The 15,095-nt window shown below is 44.3% G+C and overlaps 1 protein-coding gene across 1 annotated transcript in view; it reads right to left on the bottom strand.

Annotated features, from left to right (window-relative positions):
- The window catches only part of LOC137537047 (uncharacterized), a 134,527-nt gene that overhangs the window by 92,356 nt on the left and 27,076 nt on the right, over positions 1–15,095 (bottom strand). The window contains exons 7-8 of the mRNA XM_068259196.1: positions 14,929–15,009; positions 9,878–9,958 (exon numbers count right to left, since the gene is read on the bottom strand). Of these exons, the coding sequence (XP_068115297.1) occupies positions 9,878–9,958; positions 14,929–15,009 (162 nt within the window). The remainder of the gene's footprint in view (positions 1–9,877; positions 9,959–14,928; positions 15,010–15,095) is intronic.

Raw genomic sequence — 15,095 nt, 5'->3', positions numbered from 1 at the left:
AGGCAAAAGGTCGCTCGTTTTTGTGGATTTTCTGGTGGTGGTGAAGGTCTCTTTTATCAATGAAATCCTTCCCACACTCTGAACACAAGAAAGGGCGCTCCCCCTTGTGACGCCTTTGGTGTGCGACAAGGTCAGTTTTCGTGACGAATGCTTTATCACACTCGGGACAGGGGAAAGGGCGTTCCCCGGTGTGACTCCTCTGGTGCGTCTGTAGGTGTGCCTTGATAATGAAACTCTTCCCACACTCTGAACATAAAAAGGGGCGCACGCCAGTGTGAATCCTCTGGTGTATAATGAGGTCTCCCTTTGTCTTGAAGCACTTCTGGCAATAAGAACATGAGAAAGGCCTCTCTCCGGTGTGCACTCTCTGGTGTGCTTTAAGATACGATTTCCACATAAAGGATTTCCCACACTCTGAACATGACCAAGGACGCTCGCCAGAGTGAATTTTCTGATGGGTGTTAAGACGGTATTTAAAGGCGAAGCATTTACCACACTGAGGGCATGGAAATGTCTTCTGTTCTCCCGGAGCAGTGGTTGGAGATGTGGTGGGAGGTTGCTGGGGAATGTAATTGGGGTTATATATGGGTCTAATTTTTGGTTTAGTAGGGTCCGGTCGATACTCGTAGCAAAGTTTAGGTCTGTTCTTGTTAATAGGCCTTCCTCTTGGAGTGCGATATGGGACGCTGGTATTTCCTGTGTTATAATTTGATAATATGATTGGAGGTCCCTCTGGGGGTTTTCCAAGATTGCGTCCATCTGTTGGAGAAAACGTGAGCACGTTGTTACACGAAAATAGCATCCAATATTGAAGTTAGATACATGATCGTGTAAGTTATACTTCAGTGATATGCATTGGAAAACGCGTTCTGAAAAACTGCTTAAAAAAACGCAATGAAACTAAAGGAAAATGCGAACCAAATATAAATAAATAAATCACAAGACACCGAGTTGCAAATACAAAAAAAACATGGAAAAACAAGTTCGAAAATTGCAGGGATAAGTGTGAAGGCAGCCCAACACAGTCACACAGCTCTGCCATGGCAACAGGGAAAACACAGTCACACAGCCCTGCTATAGTAATGGTGACAACACAGTCACACAGCCCTGCTATAGTAATGGTGACAACACAGTCACACAGCTCTGCCATGGCAACAGGGACAACTCAGTCACACAGCTCTGCCACGGCAACAGGGACAACTCAGTCACACAGCTCTGCCACGGCAAAGGGAAAAAAACACAGTCACACTGCTCTGCCACGGCAAAGGGAAAAAAACACAGTCACACTGCTCTACCATGGCAACAAGGACAACAGTCACACAGCCCTGCCATGGTAACGGTGACAATACAGTCACACAGTTGTACCATGGCAACGGGGATAACAGTCACACAACCCTGCCATGGCAACGGGGACAACCCAGTCCCACAGTTCTGCCATGGTAACAGGGACAACAACAGAGGTTTTTGGTGTGCAGTGGCCCATACTCTGAACCCTACGCTACCGGCCAGTACCTTCTTCCACCTAGCGGCTGTGCTCCCCCCGATCCGCCATCACCCCTGTGCTGCCAGCCATTACCCTCCTCATCCTAGTGGCCGTGCTGCCCGATCCCCCATGACCCCTATGCTGCTGGCCGTTACCCTCTGTTATAGCAGCTGTGCTCCCCCCGATCCTCCACAAACCCTACGCTGCCAGTACCCTTCTCATCCTAGCAGCCGTGCTTCCCACAATCCTCTGTGACTCCTATGCTACCAATTAGTATCCTCCTCATCCTAGAGGCCATTCTCCCCGATCCTCTATGACCCCTATGTACCTGTCGGTACCTAGCGGCCGTGCTCCCCCTGGTCCTTCACGACCCCTACACTGCCGGCCGGTACCCTCTTCCACTTAGCAGCCATACTCCCCTCTGTGTACCAGCGTGACATTGCGCACACCCTAGTGGGTTTATATCTGCACAAGAGCACGCAGCTGCTCATGAACAACCCCTATAATGTCTGCCAGAATCCTCCTCATCTTAGCGGCCGTGCTTCCCCTAACCCTCCGCGACCCCTACGCTGCTGGCCGTTACCCTCTTCATCCTAACGATCAAGCTTTCCCCGATCCACCGTGAACCTTACCCTGCTGGTACCCTCCTTATCCTATTGGCTGTGCTCAACACGATCCACTGTGGCTCCTACACTACCAGCCGGTACCCCCTTCATCCTAGCGGCTATGCTCCCCACCCCCCATCCTGTGCAACCCCCACACTACTGGCTGGTACTCTTTATCCTAGTGCCTTGCTCCCCCTGATACTGTGCAACCCCTACGCTGCCGGCCGTTACTCTTACTATCCTAGTGGCCGTGCTCCCCCGATCCTCCCTGACCCCTAGCCTGCCGGCCATTACCCTCTTCCACCAGGCAACCGTGCTCCCCCTGATCCTTCTCAACCCATACGCTGCTTGCCGGTATCCTCTTCATCCTAGCAGCCGTGCTTTCCTCGATCCTCCATGACCCCTATGCTTCAAGCCCGGTTCCCTCTTCATCCTAGCTGCCATGCTTCCCTCGATCCTCTACAACCCCTAGGCTGCCAGTAGGTACCCTTTTCATCCAAGCAGTAGTGCTACCCCCGATCCTCACGCTGCCAGCCGGTACCATCTTCATCCTAGTGGGTGTGTCCCCCTCCATGTACAAGCATGGCTGCATTGCGCACACCCTAGTGGGTTTGTGTCTGCACAAGAGCACAGAGCTGCTCATGCACGACCCCTACACAGTCTGCCAGTACCCTCCTCTACCTAGCGGACATGCTACCCCTGACCCTCTGCGACCCCTACACTACCGGCTGGTACCCTTTCCCCTCTGTGTATAAGCATGGCTACACTGCGCACATGCCAGTGGGTTTATGTCTGCACGAGAGCACAGAGAAGCTTATGTAATGAGAAAAAAAAAAAGCTATGAACAAGTGGCTCTGTTCTACTGCACAGGCAATGTGAGATCATAGAGTGCAGTGGCACTGGTAGATGGAGGCGAGCATGTCAGAGCAATATTTGTCTTTAATGTCAAAGATTTCTTAGAGGGTCCCAGCACAGGAGGGGTGTAGGAAGCCTCTGATCCATCCGGAGCCTACCCCCTACTGAGGTAAGTATCTAAAAACTTTATTTTATTTTAACCACTTACCTACCCTAGAGGTTTCCCCCTAAATAACCCGAGCAATTTTCTACATTTCCGCCCACTCATTCCCCAATAACTTTATCACTACTTATCACACCTCAATGATCTATACCTTGTTTTTTTGCCACCAATTAGGCTTTCTTTGGGTGGTACTATTTGCAAAGAATTGTTTTATTTTGTATGCATTTTAAAGGGGGCAAAAAAAAAAAAAGACAAACAATAACTATTTCTCTGTTTCCATCTATTACAGTTTGAAAATAAACAGTGCCAATGTAGAAAAAGACTTCATATTTTATTTATACATATTTTAACACAAATAATGTTGCTGGTACAATGTAAGGTGAAGGTATTTTATTTTGAAATAAAGGCATTTTGTTTCTTTAAAGTGTGTACTTTTTTCTCCTTATACTGTGTTAATAATGAAAACTCCCTAATTGTCTAATCAGGAAAAATGCCACAACTATCACCATTTTATTAAAGTAGGCATGTAGGGCTATTCAATCATAGGTAATTGGTAATATACAGACTTGTTAGGGTTGGCTGCAAATTTCCCAAATGTAACCATTTTAAAACCAACTTTTTTTTTTCAGTTCTATATTTCATTTGGCTCAATTTTTTTGTTAGATGGCAGCAGCCTCCACTTAAAAACACCCCAACAGCTATTCTACCTCTTGTCACGGGAAAAATGGTACCCTATATGCCTGAGTGCTTAGGATGCTGCTAAATCCCTTCACATCTAGACTTCCTGCTTATGGACAGAGCAGTTATGACAACTCTCCCAAAGGTAGCCAGATGTGCTTTTTTATTCCCCCCCAAAAAGGTAGGTAGGTGTGCCTCCCTATCCCCCACCCCAGGTTTGAGGTGCACCTCCCTATTCCTGCCCCCAAAAGGAAGCCAGGTGTGCTTCCCTATTCCTCTCCCAAAGATAGCCAGATCCCCGATCCGTTGTGCACAGCAAGGCCGATAGTGGTAGTGTACAGAGGAAAGCCCGATCACCCACAGGAACAAGGACAGACGAGAGTCCTTAAGACCATGCTCTGCTGCCTGATCATGGAATTTGGGGGGGGGGGGGGGAAATCGGACCCCCAGGAGGGGATCACTGCTTAGTGTAGGTTGTGGGAGGGGGGGGGGGCTAATGAGCCCAGGCGCGTGCTTGCACATACGCTGTGCTCGTTAATAGCTACAGACTAATATTCACATTGTGTAGCTTTTACAGTAGCTCTGCACCGATGTGAATATACTGTAGCTGGAAAGTAAAGTGGTTACAGTGAACCTCCAGACTAAAAATCTACTCAGCAGCACTGAAAAAGCGTGATGTTTCTTTAACAGGTTCACAGCATCAGAGGTTTGTTTTTCTTATCAAAGCCTTATTAGCTGCACAGAAGCTAAGCTCCGCCCCATCAAACAAAACTGCCCAGGCATTTTCCCCCTGATGCTGTGCAAAGCATGATGGGATTTCTGATGTTATTGTTCTCATTGCCTAGCGCGTGCAGCTGGGAGGGATGATCAGGACACAGGACAGTATGAACTCAAGCTGCCTGTCTCCTCTTTTCAACCAAAAAGATGGCTGCCCTCATGAAATCACAAAAGTTTGCCTGTTCTTTTAAAACAGGGTGGGTAAGAGATTACAGTATATTACCTATCTATTTTAATTAACATAAGTAATGTAACTTAATCACAGTATGCTTGGCTAAGGTTCTTCTTTAAGATTACAGGTACAGGTAAATTGCCATTCAAAATTATCTGTATGAGCCAGTGCTTTCTAGTGGCCATTTATGAGCACTGCAATACTTATGACACAAATACCACCCTAAACTACTTTTGCCTACAGTGGGCGTCTATAGGCGTTTTTGATAACCAATATTAATGTGCCATGGATACAAAGTTGTGGCTCAGTGCCAACTTTCTACCTTACATAAAATATGCAAATAATTCTAAGTTGATGTAGAATTATACAGCAGGTCAGCTAGGAAATCTGCATTGTTTAAAAGGAAATAATTATGTAAGCCTCAATATTCCTCCCACTCCAGGTGTGCTTTAACATCAGGATAGGCATCATCTCCCTTAGAGGGGGCACACTGCTCCCAGACACAAGACCAGGAGCTGCAGCATGACCTGACCATCAGACAAGGCCAAGAGATGCAGCATAACTCCATCATCATCAGACAAGGCCAAGAGCACTTTTTAAAAGGTAATGACTTTAAGTCCCTGAAGGAAATACGTGAAGAGTATCGGTCCTTCCCATTTAATTTCTCGAGCTTGCATCACTTAACACATGGGGGGGGGGGGGGGGGGGAGGGGACAACTTGAACCACTTAAAGCCATTAAGGACATGGGGGGGGGGGGTTGGGAGAAATTGTTCATCTAAGGTCCCAAACTATTTTAGATTGCCGATAATGAATGTCTGGGCACTCCATTTTTCTTACAGGAATGGGAGAAGGATTTAGGCATCTCCTTTACTACAGCCTAAATGACTAAAATTCTCAGACTCACTCATTCTGCCTTGAAAAGCAGATCTGTGGAGTTGGTACAAAAATCCACCGACTCCGGCTCCTCAGGTTAGTATTCCACCGACTCCTCTAATTTGCATATTACAATCTTGTTGATTGAAAGTATGTAACATGAAATGCATCTCTTAACCACTTGTGGACCGAAGTTTTAAACCCCCCTAAAGACCAGCCTATTTTTTCCTAAATTGGCCACTGCCGCTTTAAGGCCAAGCTGCAGGACCGCACAACACAGCACACTAGTGATTTCCCCCTGTTTCCCCCACCAACAGAGCTCTCTGTTGGTGGGGTCTGATCGCTCCACATTTGTTTGTTTTTTTATATATAAAGCTTTTTTTTTTTTATAAAAATTGCACTTTTTTTATATTTAATCCTTTATACTGGTTGAACTCGATGGACGTATGTCTTTTTTCAACCAAAATAACTATGTAACTATGTAACCATAAACCCCGGCTCCCTCCCTCCCATCGCCAGCCAATCAGGGTGATCAGCTGTCATAGGCTTCAGCCTATGACAACCGATCGCTGTCCAGCCTATGGAGGGGACAGCCGTGTCACACGGCTGTCCCTAGTACAGCGCTGCTGCCGATCGCAGCGCTGTACATGTAAATAGGCGGCGATTACGCTGTCTAACAGTCTCAAACTGCAGCCCCAGGACTTGACACCAATTGGCGTTAGGCGGTCCTGGGGCTGCCGCCGCGGCCACGCCCATTGGCATGGAGCGGTCTTAAAGAGACTCCGTAACAAAAATTGCATCCTGTTTTTTATCATCCTACAAGTTCAAAAAGCTATTCTAATGTGTTCTGGCTTACTGCAGCACTTTCTACTATCACTGTCTCTGTAATAAATCAATGTATCTTTCCCCTGTCAGACTTGTCAGCCTGTGTCTGGAAGGCTGCCAAGTTCTTCAGTGTTGTGGTTCTGCTATGAACTCCCCCTTCCAGGCCCTCTATGCACACTGCCTGTGTGTTATTTAGGATTAGAGCAGCTTCACTCTTATCTTTTACAAGCTGGATAAATCCTCCTCTGAGCTGGCTGGGCTTTCACATACTGAGGAAATTCAGACAAGGGCAAAGCTGTTTGCAGGAAGAAACAAGCAGCCTGAAACTTCAGTGCATGAGAACAGGGGGAAAGAAACACACAAATGATCTCTTGAGATTCAAAAGGAAGGCTGTATACAGCCTGCTTGTGTATGGATGTATTTTCTATGTGTGGACATACTGTACATCAACCTACTTCCTGTTTTGGTGGCCATTTTGTTTGTTTGTAAACAATCTTTTTAAAACTGTTTTTAACCACTTTTAATGCGGCGAGGAGTGGCGAAATTGTGTCAGAGGGTAATAGGAGATGTCCCCTAACGCACTGGTATGTTTACTTTTGTGCGATTTTAACAATACAGATTCTCTTTAAAGTAGTTAACTGCCAACGCGTGGGAATTTTAAAATACAACTGAAGTGAGTGGGATATGGAGGCTGCCATATTTATTCCCTTTTAAACACTACCAGTTACCTGGCTAGCCAGCTGATCTTCTGCCTCTAATACTTTTAGTCTAGTCCTTGGTAAGAGTACTTGTAGAAGACAGGAACAAAAGAACATCTATCAGGCCCTAGGCAATGTAACTGTGGGTACATGTAAGAGTGATGTGCAGGTACTCTGCAGGGGATTCTTCCTCTATTACACATTCTTCATGGACAATCTGAACCAGGTTTATGGGTGATAGACAACACCTCTGCAATCAATGTGCACAGCATTCTCAGTGGATTCCCTGCAGCTCTGTGGGAAGTGCATATGTAGAGTATAGTAGAGAGTATAGTACTACTGTGTAACTTAAAGTAAACCTGAGACAGAGGAAAGTTTTATACATACCTGGGGCTTCCTCCAGCCCCCTTCATGCTAATCAGTCCCTCGCTGTCCTCCTCCGCCACATGGATCTTCTGCTATGGGCCCAGGCGCATGCACACACTCACCGCCAGGAATGTACACCTGCACAGCACTATTGCGCAGATGCAGAACGCTCCTGGCTGTGGAAGCGGCACACAGACTGACTGCGCTGACTGGCTGAATTACTGGGACTGATAGCAGAAGATCCAGGTGGTGGAAGAGGATAGCGAAGGACTGATAAGCCTGAAGGGGGCCGGAGGAAGCCCCAGGTATGTATAAAAAAACTTTTCTGTTCATCCTTCTCAGGTACCTTTTAATTTGTAGTCACCAAACCAAATTTTAACAACATATCAAATGATTTGATTTCATGAGCAAAGAGAGTGCATACATTTGCATAAACCTGCATCAGCGCATAATTATTTCCATCTCATTGACCATCTCTATTAGTGACACAGCTACACATCAGGCTTTATTCTTACAGCATAGATGTTATTTAGTATATATAAAAGATTCCTGTGTACACATCATATCTACTGTACAGTCACAATCAGATATGTGTATCTGACTTTAAAAATACGGGGACTGCATTATTGAAGCAGCACAAGTAACTATTTTTTGATTGGTTTATTTCATTTTTGTGGACTTTTTGCAGAGCTATTACAGTATATATAAATGATTTATGATAACTTATCTGAGAAATATAACATTTTATCATATTTTCTATTTTAAATTACAGTTTAAATTCATTAGGAGTCGGAGTTGGCGCATTTTTGTCCGGATTCCGTCTCCAGGTACCAAAAATTGCTCCGACTCCTCGACTCCAACTCCACAGCCCTGTCGATAAGTACACATGTTCAGGAAAGTTCTTATATATTGCTAGTATGCTGGTACCACACTCCAGATCATTTAGCCAAAATCTATGATTCTTATTCTCCAGACTGTTGTTGGAGAGGGTGCTCTGAGACGGGGTCTCGATTACATCTTTTTGGCAATGTAAGGTGATAAGACATTTCTGGTTAGAGGAAAGATATCATTAAGCAAGTCACTGAGATAGAAGTACGAGATGATCTGTGTCATGTACTCTTGCATATGACCCACCTATCTGTTAAAAAAATATAAAAACATGGCTATACCGCATATGCTCAATGCAGCCAAAAGCTTAATGGAGGGATCCCTCACCTCCCACAGTTCGTGAATGGATCATTTAGGGGACTAGGAGGCTGAGGAATCCATTCTACTGGCCATGGATAATTTTGGCAAGTGCAGGGCTATATGGAATCCATGGATGGAGTTCCAAAGTTCTGATAAATATAAGGAGCTCATGGGTATAGGGATCTCTCCTGGATAGGCGTCTTTTGTGCAATGAGGAGTCCGATTGTGCACGGACTTATAATGTGGAAAGGTAACTTTGCTGCTCTCTGATACACAGCAAGATACTATTTGATCCTGTTGGATTTCAATTATTCTAGTTCTAAGTGACAATTACAGGTTATATTAGTTCAGATGTTGTGATAAGTATGTTAAAAATACTGGATAGCCTTGAGGGTTAATTCCTTTTTGACCCCACTACATAGAGTTTATAGATGCGTTCTGTAGCTATATAGGCTGAATTTTTCTCAGTGTATGCTATTTTGGGGAATTTTTCTGTACGATGTTCACGTTTCCTCCGTGAAATGTTTGTATTTTGCATATTTTCGTAAAATAAATGTGCGTGTGTGTGTGTGTGTGTGTGTGTGTGTGTGTGTGTGTGTGTGTGTGTGTGTATATATATATTTAGATTTATATATTATTTTTTTCATTCAAGAGATGCAGCATGACATCATCACCTGACCTTTATCAGACAAGGCCATGCGATGCAGCCTGACCATCACTGGACCTTCATCAGACAAGGCCAAGAAATGCAGCCTGACCATCACTGGACCTTCATCAGACAAGGCCAAGAAATGCAGCCTGACCATCACTGGACCTTCACCAGACAAAACCAAGAGATCATCACATCAATGGATGCAAATATGGAGAAATAAAGGCACTGGCACTAAATCAATGGACCTTCATCAGACAAGGCCAGGAGATGCAGCATGACATCCCCAAACCTTCAGTGCAGCATGACATTATCACCTGCTAGCTCTGCCCCACAATGCATGCATGCATGCCGCCGCAATACGTTGATTACGCGGTACAAGGTTGTTCTAGGGAAGATCAAACACTTTCATCTGAGGGGCCTGATAAATTATATCAAATGGCGGCGCATTATGCTCCTCGTCAGACATCAGGAGATGAGGGATGGTGGAGGGCAAACACTACACTGATTGGAAAGGGTTAAAGGAGTTTAAACGAGTTGTTACCTGGTAGCATAGTCCCCGGTAATCCTCCAGGGCCACTGGTAGATATGCCACTCCCACTTGCAGGAAGCATTAGCTCCTCCCCTATAAAATAAACAGATCATTAGTCCCACCCCCTTTCACTGCAAAGTACCAACAAGGTGGGCATAAATGCATCCATATGTTCCCAGCAGTGGTTATTCTGGCGCAGGGAGATGGCAAGAGATGGCTCTCCCAGCACTAGGCAATGTAGGGCAATATAAATATACCCCCTACTGATTACCTCATTATCTTTTGATCACATAATTTGGGGTCCAGCTATTGGTGGCACCTGAATGACTGGATTTCACAGAAATTCCTCCTGCTCTGCTATAGGCCTGATTAACATCACGGTCTATGGTGGTGCCAAAATCGGGCACTGTGCGGTCCTGGGCAGGCAACAAAGCATCCTGATTCAATGTAAATCCCCAACAAGAGTAGAAGAGAAACCATACACTGCTATGTGAAGCCCTCCACCACAGAGAGCACAGGGATAGGATGGCTATGACGAGGTTCACAGACAGCAAACTATCAGGACATCACACTGTGGAAGGGATTTCATCACAAAATCATCCATACAGACCCCCAATGATCTATTTGAGAAAGGGAGAGATTTCTAATGGGAAAAGGGGTATCAGCTACTGATTGGAATGAAGTTCAATCCTTGGTTACAGTTCCTCTTTAATGCCGAGTATACACCATGAGATTGTTTGTCAGATAGATGGTTCGATAGATCATTTCCAACAAGTCCACTCTGATTTTCGATCGTTTTTCTGATCGATTTCTCATAGAAGTGAATGGAAATCGATCAGTAAATCGATCGGACAGTAAATCTGCTAAAAAAAAAAAAAAAAAATCTCATGTATTCCCAGCATTACTTTTAACATGATTTTCCCCAGTAATCCCCATGGAACCAGCAGGAGGCAATAAAAACTAAAATATCACCTTATGCTGGGAATACATCATGAGATTTTTTTGGCATATAGATGATTTGAGAGAACATTTCCGACAGGTCCAATCTGATTGTCGATCGTTTTCCTGATCAATTTCTGATAGAAGTGAATGGAAATCTATCAGAAAAATCGATCAATAAATCGATCAGTCAGTAAATCTGCTGAAAAATCTCATAGTGTATTCCCAGCATTAGGGAGGGAGAATGGATGACAAAACCTCTGGCAGAATCTCTCTAGAGATTGGGACTCTCTCCCTTGGGTGAAAGTTCCGGGCCCAGCACTGTACAGACATATCATTAGCCTAGAACAGGCATGGGCAAACGTGGCCCTCCAGCTGTTGAGGAACTACAAGTCCCACAATGCATTGCAGGAGTCTGACAGCCACAGTCATGACTCATAAAGGAAAATGCATTGTGGCACTTGTAGTTCCTTAACAGCTGGAGGGCCAAGTTTGCCCATGCCTGGCCTAGAAGCTAGTAACGTATAGACCCTTATTCAATTCACTTTTTCCCCTACGTTTTCTCCTAGGTGATCATTTCACACCTCACCAATAAAATGCCTTTATAGCCACTAGCAAGCAGGAAAATTATATTAAACAGAAGACGAAGCCGGAAGGCGGCGAAACTGCAGTAGGGAGCCGCTCACTCACATGGGACGCCACGCCGCCTTACTACAGCATGGCACGGAGATGCTCACGCTGTCATCTGCCTTGGTGGCCTGTGCAGGCATTTCCACCATCTAGCCTGCCACAGCCTCTATCCGTGTCCCACGACGGGGCATCCACACATCGTGGATTGTCTATCAACTTCAATGGACGTTGCGCTCTGGCCGATTCAGCTATCTGGTGATCACTCCAGTCAACTATTCTCGCTGAATGAGATGAGGATATGGTGAGATAAGCACGCATGTAACAGTTATCCGCATATGACATGCTTTGTACAGGTTGGAACTTGTGTGTCCATGTGATATACAGGGGGATCCTGTTGCCACTTCTCGTTAGTCAGCTTGCGCTGCTGGAACTGTCGTGGAGACCTGACATATGCTCCCTGTCTGCTGTGAAAGCTTGCTGCTGCTTTTTTGCCTTGGCTTCTGCTGCTGTATGTGCCGTGCTTAATATATGCAGAGAGGCTTGCTTGCTGTTCTTTACTGACACAACTGCTACTTGTTATCTACAGTGTTGGTTACTGTGAGTCAAATTGAGGAGCCAATTGTCCATATTAACTAACATCTGTCCCAAACAGTGACAATAACTGTCCCACAATAACCATATCCAACGAGTGATTGTGTGGTGCACCTGTGTGCGATGTGTTCGCTGTGTGTTTGGCAGGGTGGCCAAACCATGCGCTTTTATTGTACCTTTTTTAATCATTTTTTTTTTTAAACATTTATTTTTATTGTATTTATTATAGCATACAAGTAGTTGACATCAATTTGGAAATACAGTTGTACTGATTATGCTATAAGTAATGCTATATAACAATTCCGATTGTAAAGATTAACAGATCTTAACCTTACAGTTCTAGATTAACCACTCTGAGCTTTATATCATATTTTACACAACTGTGATGATATACTATCTGGTCTATTTTAATCTAAGGCTGTACTCATAATGAGCTGGGATTGTAGTTCCAGTCCTGTTCATTGTCATGGCCGCTACGGCTGAGCAGGACCTAGACTTCCCAGATCTGTTGTTGGGTGGCTCCACTATGAACCACAATTGGTAGTAACGCATTAAGAATAGTACGTCCTCTAAAGTTATGTTATAGGAAGGTTAAAGCTAAGAGGGATATCAACAATCATTAGAGTATTATCTTATATGCGAAATACAAAAATTAGACTGATCTATAACTTCAGTTAAATAATAGTTAACAAATAATAGTTAACAAATAAGGTGGTGGAGGGAGCAGTATTGTTTTCAATGTTAAATAGTGTCTTCCAGGAGTTTGGGATTATTACACCAGGTCGATTTAGCCAATATATGTTAGTAAGCTTAAGTTCCATAGTTAGATTATAGGATACCTTGGCAATTAGGTGGGATAGAGTAAATGATTCCGTAGATTTCCAATTTGTTGTGATAACATTTTGAGCAACCATAATGATGTGACATATTACGAATGAGGTTTTCCAATCTTCAAGGCCTATCAATAATAGTGCTAGTTGTGGTGAGAGTCGGAAGGAATTAATGTAATTTTTTCAAATTATAGTCTCAATTTCTGACCACAATTGCATCACTAAAGGGCATTCTCATAGCATATGAAATAGGGTCCCTATGCTTTTACCACATTTCCAGCACGTATCAGATGTTGATGGGGAGGTACCTTTTTTATTCTTGAGTTAATAAAATTATAATTTTGTATTTTTGTAAAAAACTTGGCCATTTATGATTTTTTTTTTTTTTTTGCTCATGACACTTTTGAACCACTTCAAAATTGAGTTACTAGAAGACAAAAGATTATCTCCAAGGAGAAAAAGTGAATTGAATGAGGGCCCAGCTGTTGCTATTTAGCAAATAACGCTGCCAGGAGCACCAAGGAGCAGAACAATAGGCTCGGCCTATTGCCACAGAGGTGCCTGGCTCTTCTACTGACCACATATTGTTATTGCCTGATGAAGCAGGATCAAACCTGCGAAACGAGTTCCATTGTCCCCCAGAGTATGTAAATAAACTTGTTGTATTTAACAAACACATTGGCAATTTTTGTGTCTGCTTGGAGGAAGTCCACCACTGCCTCCTCATATTTTAAACTTTTTAGAAACTTGTATCCTTTTGGCGCCTCTGTATCCACACTACTCTAACAGGCTCAGCCTGCTCTTCTTCGCCAGTCCAAATATTGTCGACTCACGGGAGGGGATCAGGATCTGCAGTACATACAATAGATGCCCAGCAGAGGCTGCCCTGACTGGCATATTTTAAACAATAACATTTGTTAAGTGCTTTTCTTTCATAGCACCAAAAGCACATAAGCTTGTCTCGGATCAGTAAATAGTTGTGGTTTGTTATGTGTTACATTGGAAAGTTATGTGGTCACAAATGCCAGACTGAACAAGTGACTTCAGTTTTGATTTAAAGGGAACCTAAAGAAAGAGGGATATAGAGGCTGTCATATTTATTTAAACAATGCATATTGCAAGGCTGCCCTGCTAATCCTCTGCCTTTTAGCCACAGACCCTGAACAAGCATGCAGATCAGGTAGACTTCATTGTGGTGGGAGGGTCTTGATAATTTGCATGCAAGCAATTATGAAGACCAATATCCCCGGGAGAGAGGAAGAGGGAGAGAGGGAGAGAGGGAGAGGGAGAGGGAGAGGGAGAGAGAGAGAGAGTGAGCTTTCTTGCGCTGGGTGGTGCCAGCAACTATAAAAACAGAAAAGGTGGGGGAGGGAGAAAAGTGCATTAAACTAGGTATGCAATTTACACATGCTTAAAATTTTGCTCCCTCCAGATGGATGCTCTCTCGTATGAGACATCTACACCAGCCCTGGCCAGGCTGGATTAGGCTGAGCATAGCACGGCACAGACAATATAATTGTAAGTGTAAAATTTTAAGGGTGTCTAAATGGCATATCTAGTTTAATGCACTATCGGAGCGCTTTCTCTCTCCCCCACCTTTAGAATTTTCTGGAGCACTGAGATTGTCCATTTTAATTGGCAGTTTGTTGCTGTGCATTATTCATTGCTGCAAGAATTAATATTAATCTCCATGCTGAGAGGCGGGGGATTGGTGGGGTCACCTGTCCTCCAGGAGGGCGAGGCAGGCTCACGTGACCTAGCTCCACCCCAAAATGCACGTATGCCCTCATAATACGTGATCACATGGCACAAGTGACCTGATTGTGTGTCGGATTAGAGCTGATGGTGGCGCAGGCAGTGGTAGCCATTATGCTCCTTGTCAGGCAGTCTGATGTCAGGAGCTGGGAAGGACGCTACAGTGAATGAAAAGGGTTAATTGTTTGGCTTCTCATTCCCTTACCTCACTTTATGGAGAAAGAATTAGTCCAAGGGCAAAAAACAAAAAAAAACAAAAACAAAAAAAAAACAAAAAAAAACAAAAAAAAAAAAAACAAAGCAAGCAAAGTTGGTTACCAGGTAGCATGGTCGCCAGTAAGCCTTCAGGGCCACTTGTAGATATGCTGCTCCCACTTGCAGGAAGTGTTAGCTCCTCCCCTATAAAACAAACAGATCGTTAGTCCCCACCTATTATACAAAGTGCTAACAAGGTGGTCATAAATCCCCACAAGAAGGAGAAAGGG

The sequence above is a fragment of the Hyperolius riggenbachi genome, chromosome 10 (genome assembly GCF_040937935.1).
Source record: "Hyperolius riggenbachi isolate aHypRig1 chromosome 10, aHypRig1.pri, whole genome shotgun sequence".
NCBI classification, from domain to species: Eukaryota; Metazoa; Chordata; class Amphibia; order Anura; family Hyperoliidae; genus Hyperolius; species Hyperolius riggenbachi.
This window is presented reverse-complemented; position numbering and strand designations above follow the sequence as displayed.